The 13,203-nt window shown below is 42.9% G+C and overlaps 1 protein-coding gene across 1 annotated transcript in view; it reads left to right on the top strand.

Annotated features, from left to right (window-relative positions):
* PLXND1 (plexin D1) overlaps positions 1-13,203 on the top strand; it is a 126,151-nt gene that overhangs the window by 89,741 nt on the left and 23,207 nt on the right. Inside the window, exons 25-27 of the mRNA XM_084634961.1 lie at positions 298-496; positions 9,476-9,622; positions 11,493-11,649. Coding sequence (XP_084491087.1) covers positions 298-496; positions 9,476-9,622; positions 11,493-11,649 — 503 coding nt within the window. The remainder of the gene's footprint in view (positions 1-297; positions 497-9,475; positions 9,623-11,492; positions 11,650-13,203) is intronic.

The raw sequence follows: 13,203 nt of genomic DNA, 5'->3' as shown, positions 1-13,203 counted from the left end.
ATTCCCAAGGATTTCGTAACTCTGAAGTTCTGCTGTAAAACTGCACCGTTATACAGGGGAGCACCAAAAAGTACAGTGATTAGTTTTGTCTTGTATGATTTGCATCTCATACCACTAAAGAGTGGCATGATCCAATATGAGAACCAATAGCACTGAAAGAGTTTGAAATGTCAACGCACTTGAGAGGTGTCATGAAAAGGTTCTGGTATATTGCCATGGCCTTGAATTCTTTTGATGCCAATTGACTGTATTGTCGTGTATAATCAAACCTAGGATTATTTATAACTCTTCTTTCAGGTGTAACTTGGCCTCCTTGCTCACTATTGCATTACATGGAAAACTGGAGTACTACACTAGCATCATGAAGGACCTGTTGGTGGATCTCATAGATGCTTCAGCTTCCAAAAACCCTAAGCTTATGCTGAGGAGGACCGAGTCTGTGGTGGAAAAGATGCTCACCAATTGGATGTCCATCTGCATGTACAGCTTTCTCAGAGTAAGAGAAATAAGTATGGATGCTGTTCTAGCTATGAATAGACCACCTGAGTGTAATATGGGAGAGACAGGTCAGCTGGTGATCAAAGTGTCTACGAGTTTGGTTAAACCAAGTCATTGAGATGACTTCTTATAGCCTAGTCACTAGCAATGGGTGAAACTCAATAGACTCCAAAGTTCAGTTTGAACAGGCAGCCAAAAGTTCCACTGTTTCTCCACTTTTATCTCTGTCTCTGGGCTGGAAATCTCATGAGATCAAATTTTACCTTGAGCTTTCTGGTATGGCTTAGTTTTTCAGGGCCAGAATCACCAATGGAACAGTTTTTTCACCATACAGTGGGAAGGTGTGGAGCAAAGTCGTGAGGGAATAATTTTTTTTAAAAAAGCTAGTTTGCCAAAATGGTTTGAGTTTTTGACAGAAGTTCCAGTCAATTCTTATTTTCTTTGAGCCAGTTTGCACAGCCCCATCAATCACCCTTCAATGGTTCTGTGCTTCCTCATTTTGAATGCAAGGGCACAGAGTACTGAGGAGAAGCCTGTAACGCATGAGGAGAAACATTTTTGAGTTGCTTGTTGATATTCTTAAGCCCAAAGTGTATTTGCCATTCTGAATCTGTCAAACAGAGCATGTCCTGAGAAGCAGGAGAGGATGTAGACTTGGATTTCCATCCCTGAAAGCGTTCTTCTCATCCTGTTGTTAAGGATCTATCCATTGTAATATAAAAGAACATAACTTCAATATCAGAACACACCAATGGTCCCTGTGCTCCATGTTCTATCTTCAACACTTGACAATTCCTGATGCTTCAGCAGTGGGATTTTCAGAAGAAGCGAGCAATAACCTAACTCTGATCACATAGAAGTAAATGGGAACATGCCCATTGACTTCAGTGGGACTAGAGTTAGGCCAGTAACTAAGGATTTTTGAAAATCACACCCCAGATTTCCTCCAATTGTATAGTAATTGTAATTATTGTGTTCACCATGGGATCAGTACTATAATATGCCCATGTGTACCATAATTTCTTTCAGTCCCAGCTGATGATCATTTTATGTCCTGAAGCTAGGGTTGCCAGTCCTCCAGGATTGTCCTGGAGTCTCCAGGAATTAAAGATTAATCTTCAATTAGAGATTATGTCATGTGAGGAAACCTCCAGGAATACGTCCCACCACAATTGGCAACCCTACCTGAAGCCTGAGGACTGATAGTCCACATACTTCTATTGTAGTTAGTATTACTAGCTCATATAATTGCAATCAGAAAAAGTACTAGAATTAATAGGGATGGCAGCGCATCAAGATGAGATTATTCCCCTGAAAATCTCTTCTGGTAACCCAAGAAGTGCTCTTTAACCAAGACCGTGGGAACACTAGGGACTCCCGACTAGAGAGGCACCAAAGCTGAGAAGGTTAAATCTAGCTCCAGATCTGAACTTCACCAAAATTCCGGGGTGTTTGGCTCTGAGATTTCGATTCAGATTTCATCATATTGATAATTGAGACCATTGTCATTCCTTGTTCGTTTCCAAGAGGCTTCAACCCAAACTGCAAACTTGCTGAACTAATTTTTCTACAGTCTAATTTTTGCATCCACAGAAGAAACCGCCTTCTGCTTACACACTACATCTTCTCCACGCAAACTGTGCCGATGGCTAAATACTGGATTTCCATATACAAATGCTGCCTGCATGGACAAGTCAGGGATTTTGACCACACAAACTTTAGCCATGAAAAATTATGCCTGCAGTTTTGTAGTTTGCTTTTGAAAACTTGTCCTAGATAGATTTCTAACATAGTTCAGTGTATTTAAAATACATTGTTGATGATGATCTCACATACTTGGATGTAAATCAGAAGTCATTCTGCTGAAGTCAGTGAAGTTACACTGGTGTAATACTGGTGATTCAGACCCATAGTGTAGTTACCTATATTTTGAGTATCCTCATCAATTGTATATTTTAAATTAGAGAGAGACTCAAGGCACAGAATCAAAAGCTGTATCTGGACCAGATTTCAGGGGTTGTTGGGATATAGATCCAGGCCTATCTCTGTTTATCAAACAATTAAATATATACAGTACCTACTGGCCACTAGGAAATAATTTATGACAGCTCCTTCATTTGCTGAATTTTGGCCTCTTTTTTTGTTCACGAAATCCCTGTGAACAGATTGCTCATTTCTCAGTTTTATTTGCCATTCAATGTTGTTTAATGACTTTTTCCCCATATTTCTTTACTCTGTAGCTTGCTATTCGTAATTCAAGCTCATGCTTAGTTGTGGTCGGTCAAATAAATCAGATGGTATTGTTTCTGATCGCTGATGGATAAGCTCTTAGCTGATCCATTGGGTTATTGATGTGAATATCCACAGGAAGCAAATCCAACCTGTGCTCAGGCTATTAAAAGTCAATGGCACAAATGTTTGCAAAAAGTGAACACTAAAGGAGCAGAAAAAAGACCAAAATGAATTTGTTTAAAATGCCAATGAGTTTGAAAGACATACCCAGGATGTGAAATATATCACAAATTTAAGGAAATTTGAACTATACCTGTGGTTGGTGATGGAAGTCCAGGAATTGTAAAGTGTAAAGATTTAGGGTTTTGGTTTTGTGCATATAGTTAAATCATATGCAAAAAGTTACTGATTGAAGACCACATATGAAACTAAGAAAATGTGCCATCATCTGATACAACCCAGAGCAACTGCCTAATTTCTGCTGGAAATGAGCATTATGCAAGACAGCTTTCTCAGAAAAAAGCTGAGTTTTATCATACGGGACTTGGGTCTTGGATGGCTTATAAAGGGAATTAAAAGTGCTTGCGGTTCTTAAGTGGCTTGCAAGTTACTACGTGTCCCGGTACAAATGTGAGAGAGCTACCAATTGACACCTGTATGAATTGAGACTACTGATCACACCTTCTGCTCATCAAATTGGACTGGAAGTTTATCTTGAAGATAGGGCTTGGTCCATGGATCCAGCTCTTTGTAATAGGAGAGAGAGCCACAGATTGTGATTCATAGATGTTAATATAAAACATGAAGCTGGCTTGTAAATGATTTGTTCCTTCCATCTGCACCCTGGCTTTATCCCAATACAGAGGAAGATAAAAGACAGATGTTATCAATAGAAACTTGTACTGAATGACGACGTGATAGTGCTGTAACTGTGTGGAGCTCTGGCGCCTAGACCTGACCTGGTGGAGTTTGGGGAAAACCTGCAGATAGCAAGAAACTGAAGAGTGAGCTGCTTTGGCTGAAATGGGATGGTACCACCTCAGTAGCCATCCTTTAGCTGCAATATAGCTCTTGGCTATTGGGCAGATGAAGAGGAAGAAAGGCTAGCAAGCCACTGATGCTGTCAAGTCCCTTTACATGTACTGTTTAGCAATATAAATGTGACGGGTAGCTTCCATTGGCATCAGCTGAATTTGTGGACGCTCAGCACATCTGAAAAACAGGCCAACCATCTAAGTAGTTATCACAGTTGCTGTAATTTTGTCTGTCTGGGTGATTAGCACCTAAGTGTGACATCTCATTAAAAATGTGGCCCCTCCAGCCACATAGTGCCCCTACCCCACATGTGGCAGGGACTCTGAAGAGCACCAACTAGTGACCCACCAGCACAACTTTCTGCAACATCGAGGTGTCTTAATCAAGTACTGATCTAGCTTGAAGCTATGAAATCTGACAGGGTCACCACCTCACTAGGCTAAAAACTGCAGGCCATGTTTTAGGTTCCAGACCTGCTAGAGGTTTGGTCTAGTCTCAGCTATAATAACAATCAATATCTTGGACCAGAAGATTTTCAAAGTGCCTAGTGATTTTAGATGCCTCCATTTTTGGATGCCCAACTTGAGATACCTTAAAGGGAAAGCACTCAGCACTTACTGAAAATCAAGCCGCTTTAAGGTGTCTCAAGTTGGGTGTCCAGAATCACTAGTCACTTTTGGGGAGCTTGGCCCTTAAAGTACCCACAAATACAGGACGTTCAAATGCTGCTTATTTAACTTTTCTTTTGAAGCCTCAGATATCACAGCCCACTTGACCACTGAAAAACAGGCATCCATGCCCTAGGACACTTAGAAAAAATAAACCTGTTTTGTGTCCTTCTCTCAATCACAGGGACACTGGCATTTAAGAAAGAGAAGGTGATGCTGTGCTAGAGGTTTTTTTCTGTCTGCATCATGCAGTCTTGAGGCTGGTTTGAGGAGTGTATATGTTGGTGGTTCGGACGTTCTGTTCGCTAGCAGAAGCTATTATATCTTTAAAGAATTTAATTCCTTGGTACCAGTGAGTTCAGTAACAAGTTTGGGCCTACTTGAGAGAGCTGACTTCCGGCATGAAAAGATGAAAAGTGTTCACTGTGCTACATAACACAAAAGGCTCTGTCATGAGAAGTAGACTGACCCTTTTGGTTTTCCCTCCTTTGGGACAGGCTAACGTAATTCACTTGTGGCTTTGTTCCACTGCTTGATCTATGTGGTGTGCCTGAAGCTATGAAAATAAAAGCAATTGTTCTACTTTTCACCACAGAGTGTTTCCCTCTTTCTGAAAAATAAACATTTGTGGTTACAGTGCAACACAGCCTTGTTCTACAGTGTCTTTCTACTCATCTCCCTCCCAGACTGCTTTGCAGTGGGAGACAGAAGTTAGAGGACTGTCAAAGGAAAACTGTGTGTTTCCTGCAGAGATGTGAAAAGAGAGAAGAGATGGGGAGATCTAGGGAGTCCATTTGAGGTGGCAGGAGTTCCCAGAGGAGAATGCTCCCACACCAGCCTGGGCCTGATTGTGGTAAAGGAAAGAGAGGAACCCAAAGCCAGACAAGTAGACTGTGCAGGGCAGGAATAAAGAGGGTCTCAGGATCAAATCCTGGCATAACTGAATGCAGATCTGCTGAAGTCAGGTGAATTTACACCAATGCTGATTTGGCCCAAAGTCTGAGATTTAAATTACCAGTGATAGACAGACACCTCCATTGTGCACCTAATGTCTGTGAAACAAATGTACTTCCCTTTACACAGCTGGTTTTTGGTAAAGAAATTTACCAGCCCCCTTGTAACACTGGGCCATGAGACTTATGTGACGATGGGTCTGTTTTTAGTTCCTGAATTATACCCATTAATCACAATGTCTATTTGAAACAGCTGCTATAAAAGGCCCCTTACACTGTACAGCGCAAAAATTCCAACTGCTTGTATTTTCCCTCATAAGTTAACATTACACAGTTTAAACATTTGTTTTATATTAATGTTCTGCCCAACAGCCCATCCATTTGAGTTGCAGCAAAGAAAGATTTGAGGAGCTGTCTGCAAATGGAGAAGAGTCCCTTACAAAATTCAGAATGACCATAGTCACCAGTAGCCTAAGTTTAATGCAGCACCCCTGTAGTCAGTGGAATTATCATTATGATAAGGGGGAATTTGCCTTGGTAGATTCGGAAAATATGATGGTAAAATCTCAGGAGGTTTGGAGTTTGGATGAGGGTCAGAGAAGTATCTAGAAGTTTGGATGTGTATGCAAAGCTTATCCAAATGATCTGAACTGACTGCAGAATTGAGCTGGAGATCTTAGGTGAAATTATCCATGTCAGTACTGCATACTTATGATTATACAGGGAATACTGAAAGAAGATCCTTTCCCGAGTGCTATTTCAGCACTTTGCTGTCTAGTCCCTGACAGACCCAGTAAGCATGGAGAGGACGTGAAAATGAAAGTTAATGGTACAGTAATTAGCTAGAAATTTACCTGAAATACAATGTTCAGATCTGGGTCATAGAATCATAGAATATTAGGGTTGGAAGAGACCTCAGGAGGTCATCTAGTCCAATCCCCTGCTCAAAGCAGGACCAACACCAACTAAATCATCCCAGCCAGGGCTTTGTCAAGCCAGGCCTTAAAAACCTCTAAAGATGGAGATTCCACCACCTCCCTCGGTCCCGATCCCAGTTTCCCCAAAACCTGTGGGGATGGATGGATCTGGGTTTTGGTTCTCTCCATGACACCGATAGGGAGTCAGTCCAAAAGTGGAAATCCAAAACAGCATGGGGTGTCTTTGGATCTGGGGTTTTGGTTTGGGTCCATCTCTAACATCCAGTACCCTCTGTCCTCATATGGCAAGCGCTCGTTTAGCCTGAAACTTCGGTGGGAACTTCCTAGTACTGGGCACTTGGAATAAACAGGAGTTTTCCATTGTTCTGCTCAAGCATTTTGGAAATGTCTGTAATATGTTCCCAGAAGGACATCTCTAATGACACATCAGCTCATTAATGCGGGAGTAACATGTGAATCCTGTCTGTGCTCTGAATCTTAATTTTTTTTCCAAGTCACTTTTGAAATCCAGGCATATAAAAACCAGTCCCCATACATCATGCATGGAACAGTTCAAACGATGCCAACCTTTACTGTGCTTTCTATTACTATAAAGTTATTTTGGTGCCAAGATAATTTTAAGAACCCGTAACACTGCAGTCAGAAATTTTTAAAAAAGTATAATTAAAATATATTCATGGGGGGAGAGAATGTGCTTTTTGAAAAAAAATCTATTTTTTCTCCTGAATCAGCACTGATCTTTGCTAGTTCAACTGCTTCCCCCAAACTAGCTGAGTCCAAAGGCAGTTTTTGACTCATTTCCAAACTGGTTTTCCCAACAATAGTCCAGGTTTCCAAGTTAGCCATTTTATCTTCAGTGCCTGCTTGCCAGCCTCCTTTTCCAATCTTTGAAATTTTCTGTCTGATTAATGTTTTTGCAGATTTCCACAACAGTTTCTGGATTTCAAAACTGAAGAGCCAAACACAGAAATAGAATCTAACAGGCTGAGCATTGTAGTTTATTTCCTATGTTATTACTTTTGGGTGTTAAAGGATAATGGTCTATGCTACAGCAGAGTCTGATATACCCATTTCAATTATTTCTTGGGCCGTTCTCTCTCCATGGTATGTTCATGTACACAAAAAATTTGCCACATGATCAGCTTCACTCAACACACTATAGTAGGTTGGAACCAAGTAGTAAATAGCTAATCTACCAGCAGAACTCTCACACAATAAGCTTTTGCTGGCTTTGGAGGCAGCTTTCTGGCTAAGGTGTAATTTAACTCTAGCTGAGGTTTTTGAAGAGTCTGAGAACTGGCAGTCATTTCTTGCATGATACGTGGATACAGATGAGCCTTAAACCAGATCGAACCACCTGTCCTAAACTTTGGACGGGGAGGAGGGTTTGAATCTGAACCAGGATCCAGATTCAGCTTTCATGATTGGCCCTTCTTTCTGTAATAGGCTGAATCCAAATCCAGGAATCAAGCACCTTCCAACCTTTCAGGAGATGGAGTTCAAATCCCAGATCTGAACTGAGCATTTGTGACTGTTCCCTACAAATACATGATCACATGCTGTGTAAAACAGAGAAAGTCCTGATTCATCGTAGCAAGGCCAGCTTTAGGAGCACTGAATGCAATGAGGTTAATTTATAGGCACCCCAACTCCAAATCACATAGTGATGCAAGCAGGTGACATTTGCATGTTCCTGTCAAAACTCTCTCTCGGCCTCAGTGTCATCCTCTTGCATGATGGCTATGAATTCTCCCTTTCATCAAAGTCATCTCCATGCCGTCTGATTTTCACGTCTCTAATCAAGGCCTGCAACTTTTCCCAATCCTTAAAAGCACAACCAGTTCCTCCTAAACACCTTTCCCAGTGCACAGCCATGCATTCCTGGGGCGACTAGCACATTACCCCATTCAGAAAGAATGTTACAGAAAGTTGTTAAACTTCCACAGCAGCCCCAAATAAACTTTCCAGTTGCATTAGAAATATCACCCTTGGAAAATTAAATATATGCACCATGGCACAGATGGTGTGTGCCCACCTACACCCATACTGTAGTGTCATATCATCTACTGCACTGGACGCAGCAGAATCAGAACTGACATCAAACTAATTGCTTTAGCAATTATAAGGCATTTGGAATAGAAGACTCACCAAGCCTTAATTATGAAGCAGATTGAACAGGCTCTAGCATCTCATGGTTCAGAAATGTCAAAATAATCAGATATCAGTTGTCTTGGGTAGAGTTTCAGATGGCTGGGATGTGCATATATGTATGTCTGTGTGTGCATGTGTACATGTCATGCTCAGAAAAATATAAATGTGCAATAATTTACACTAGCTTCATTTGGAAGAACTAACAAATGAACATTAGGGTGAATGGGATGTACTGTAATGTAAATTTGTTAAGGAAATAGATAATAGTTCTCTAGTGCATCTGTGTAGCTGCAGTGACTGAATCAGAAATGTTGCTGTAAATATGTTTAGATGAATGGAGTTGAGACTAGGAAGAAGGTTTTGCTATTGGTGGTTAGGACAGTACTGTAATGATCAGGGCTTCATTGTGGTAGGGACTGTACGAATGCATAGTGAAAGTGAGTCCCTGCCCCTGCTTATATTTATGCTCAATGTGCTATATTGTACACTGTCTATTTTAACAATATATTTTGAACCATATAAACATTGCATTCTAGTTATGAGACATAAAGCCGTGACCCATTTGTGGTAATTCGTGATCCTACAGCACTTCTTTAGGAGTTAGTCAGCCTGATTCGGGCTATCACATCCTGCCTCTCTAAAATTCCCCCCATGTGACTTCATTTGGGTGTGACGTCCTGCTTCACTTCCTATCCTAAACTGATGTGTTGTGTATTGTTGCCACGCGCTGTTACTGTGAGATGCTGAATGCCTTTAGCTCCCAAAAATTCAGTGGGAGTTGAGGTTACTGCGCTCTTTCCAGGGATTTCTCAGCACCTGGCATGGATCATCCTTAAACAGCAGGCACTTCCAACTCCAGAGGTGTCTGGGACCTTGCAGGATGAAATCACTATGTCACCTGGTGCATCTGTGCAGACCCTGTCTTAAAGGACCACGTAGTTTGAAGGATTTACTTTAATTGATTCCTAGTTACCCACTTCCTTTCCTTTTCTTTCCCCAGGAGACAGTTGGGGAGCCCTTCTTCCTGTTGCTCTGTGCTATCAAACAGCAGATCAACAAGGGTTCCATTGATGCCATCACGGGAAAAGCCAGGTATACTCTCAATGAGGAATGGCTGCTGAGAGAGAACATTGAGGCAAAGCCAAGGGTAAGTGAGTCTTGAACCCCTCACGTGATGCCATGTCAGGATTCTGCAAAAGCCTAAGATGCAATTAAAAATGTTTGCCCAAGAAAACTCTAGAGGCTTATGTTTAAAAAGAGATAGATGTGCAAGTATACTCGTAAAGTACGTGTGTAATGTTGCACCTCGCTTGCATGTGTCATTCCTTTGATCGCACAATCAGATCAGATTATTGGGCATGTAAATGATTCACCCTCCTCTACAAATGCTGTTACCCAGTTTGCACATGTAATTGTGATAATCGTGCATGTTAGACATGCAGTGGTGCAGGCACTTTTCACATGCAGTGGTGACCCTGACTGTTTCAAAACCAGGCATGCAACAACCTAGACAAGGAACATATCCAACCTGGCTCTTGCAGAGTCCATCTGATGGGCCCGGATCAGGGGTGATGCTAAATAGATAGATGATGATCTCTGGCAGTCAGAGGGTTAAAGAACAAAGAGTGTCTCCTCTCTACAGTTTCTGGCAAATCAGTGACTTCAGTGCCAATGAGAAGTTGCTAGCTATAAAGTTGCAATCTGGTGTGAAAGCTTTTGTACTGGATGTTATAGGAATCCTGCTGAAAAGTAATCCTGTAAAATGCCTCTCAGGAATAACTCAGACAAAAATGTATATCCAAAGAGACTTTGTTACCATCAGTCTGACAGAGAATGCAGTAGACAGGCCTATCCAGAGCTTGGCCCAAATTTTGCTTTTGATATCAGTGGGGGAAACCTGGAGCAGCTCCACTAAAATCAGTGAGGCTACTCCAGATGTACACCAGTGTGACTGAGAGCAGGTTTTGACCCTATAGCCTTAGCTGCATCTCTGCAGATTCCTTTTACCAATTGACCTGTAATTCACTGGGCTCCCGTGAAAGTTCCAGCTGTAATTCTCAGGCGTGATTCTCAGGCTTGCTGTTAACAGAGATGCAAAAACAAGACCCATAAAAGTGTGGGTGCAAAATGGGAGGTGGTGCCGAAGCTCGTTTGGAATCAAGCTGGTGGTGTTAGGGGGGTGAAGGGGAGGCTGGAGCAATATTGACTGGAAAGTGGGATTTGAATCGGAATACTGGATCAGCCCAGCTTGTGTTGGGAAGAGCGATGTGATTGGACACCCAGAACATGAGCCTCTGTTGCTCTTCTTTTGACTTCATTGGTAGCTTCACCAAAGAGAGGAGAACAGGATACGCTCCACACTGTCCTGTCCTCCAAGAGGATAGCCGTCACTTTTGCTGTCCTGTGATTGGCTGATGTGACCGTTTTCTCAATGTCATGCACAATGAGACAATTTACCCTTTCCATAAGGTAGCATAGTTTCATCGACTCCCATGTCACTGCCCCCACTTACCCCAGTACTAAACTTGGCCCAGCATCTGATACAACAAAACCTTTATGCAGCTGAGGGAGTCCATTCATAGCATTGCAGGAAGCCACAACAATGGGCACTGACTGTCTCCCTTGTCACCAGTCTCAGCAGAGGAGCCAAGGACATGAATGGGCCATGGAGACTGAACCCTCTCACCCTTAGAGGTGGTCCCTGTGGGGCAGGGCTAAGGCCCCTTAGCAGGGCAGAGTGGGGGAAGCTTGCACTGTTGCTCCTCATGCACCCCTAGCTCTGTGAATAAATAAGGGCCCTCAGTCTCCAGGGCTGTAAATCAGCATCTTTCACCAGCACTGAGACTCAAACAGAGGTTTTGTTCAGTGGGATTTCTAGCAGCACGATGCATGGAATGTACCAATAAAAACTGTACGTGCCCTGCAACCTCTTGGTGTCCTTGGGAATCAACAGCCCATTATGGATCATCCCCATCCATTACGGATCACCCCAACCCTAACTCTGCCTTTCCCCACAGAACCTCAATGTGTCTTTCCAAGGCTGCGGCATGGACTCCCTGAGTGTTCGAGTCATGGACACAGATACTCTAAGTCAAGTTAAAGAGAAGATCCTTGAAGCTTTTTGCAAGAATGTCCCATACTCCCAGTGGCCAAGAGTAGAAGATGTTGACCTTGGTAAAGACTCTTTTCCCTTGAGAAATGCCAGTCCTTATTTTAAGGGTGAAGGAGCTCACTATGTACAGTATGGTGCCCACTGTCAGGGAGAGCAGCCATCCGCTCTTGGCACTGGCATTGGCCGGTTGGGTGGAGAGAGAGAGGGCATACCCAGAGGAAGGAACAGTGATCCCTGGGAATGAGTCATAGGGCCAGATTCCAGTTAGTTTGACTGATGTGTGAGGTGTTATACGTTAGGACAGGAGAAGCTGGTGTTACGTACACAGGAAGTGGACAGGAGAAAAGCCTAGGACGTTGGAGAGTACTTTAACTTGCACCTTCTTAAACCCTGCCCTCCTCTCTGCCCCTGTGTGTATTGCTCAGCCTAGCAGAGGTTGCCTTACTCTCAATTACGGACACTCGTATCTGCATACTGATGGACAACATTCATCACCTTACCGGCACTAGTCTGGGCATAGGCTCAGACATTTCCTTTATCTACCTGTGGGCCATCTCTTTTTCCAGGCTCCCTAACAAATAGATAATAGTTCTCTAGTGCATCTGTGTAGCTGGAGTGACTGGATCAGAAATGTTGCTGTAAATATGTTTAGATGAACGGAGTTGAGACTAGCAAGAAGGTTTTGCTATTGGTGGTTAGGACAGTACTGTAATGATCAGGGCTTCATTGTGGTAGGGACTGTACAAATGCATAGTGAAAGTGAGTCCCTGCCCCTGCTTATATTTGTGCTCAATGTGCTATATTGTACACTATCTATTTTAACAATATATTTTGAACCATATAAACATTGCATTCTAGTTATGAGACATAAAGCTGTGACCCATTTGTGGTAATTCATGATCCTACAGCACTTCTTTAGGAGTTAGTCAGCCTGATTCGGGCTATCACATCCTGCCTCTCTAAAATTCCCCCCATGTGACTTCATTTGGGCGTGACATCCTTCTTCACTTCCTGTCCTAAACTGATGTGTTGTGTATTGTTGCCACGCGCTGTTACTGTGAGATGCTGAATGCCTTTAGCTCCCAAAAATTCAGTGGGAGTTGAGGTTACTGTGCTCTTTCCAGGGATTTCTCAGCACCTGGCATGGATCACCCTTAAACAGCAGGCACTTCCAACTCCAGGAAACGAAAAGTTAGAAAACAGCTGTGCCCTGTTCAGCTCTTTGTCAGTAGTTGGCCAAGATGTTGCCTGGCCCTGTTCCCCATCCCAATTGACTTGGAATGGTGTGTGTGGCCGTAGGTGACATACTGAGCAAGTGCACTCAGTGAGGGGAGATGGAGGAGGAGATTACATGGACATTGAAATTCAATGTCACAGGTAGCCACGAAGGGGTGACATTCACCATGGCCAAAGCCTCGCTAAACAGTGCCCATGCAGAAGGCAAGATGTGAACCAAGTAGCAATCCTGCCCCTCACCCTGCTCACCACTAGCTGATGCCCCAGTTCATGTCTCCAGGTAACCCTGCAGAAGAGCGGGAACGCTATGCTTTTTGTCTGTTGGCTGATGCACACGGGCATTTGGGGCCCGGAATCTGGTAAAATGAAGCCTAGGCCCA

Source organism: Lepidochelys olivacea, assembly GCF_965140295.1.
Source record: "Lepidochelys olivacea isolate rLepOli2 genome assembly, chromosome: 7".
Lineage (NCBI taxonomy): Eukaryota > Metazoa > Chordata > Testudines > Cheloniidae > Lepidochelys > Lepidochelys olivacea.
This window is presented reverse-complemented; position numbering and strand designations above follow the sequence as displayed.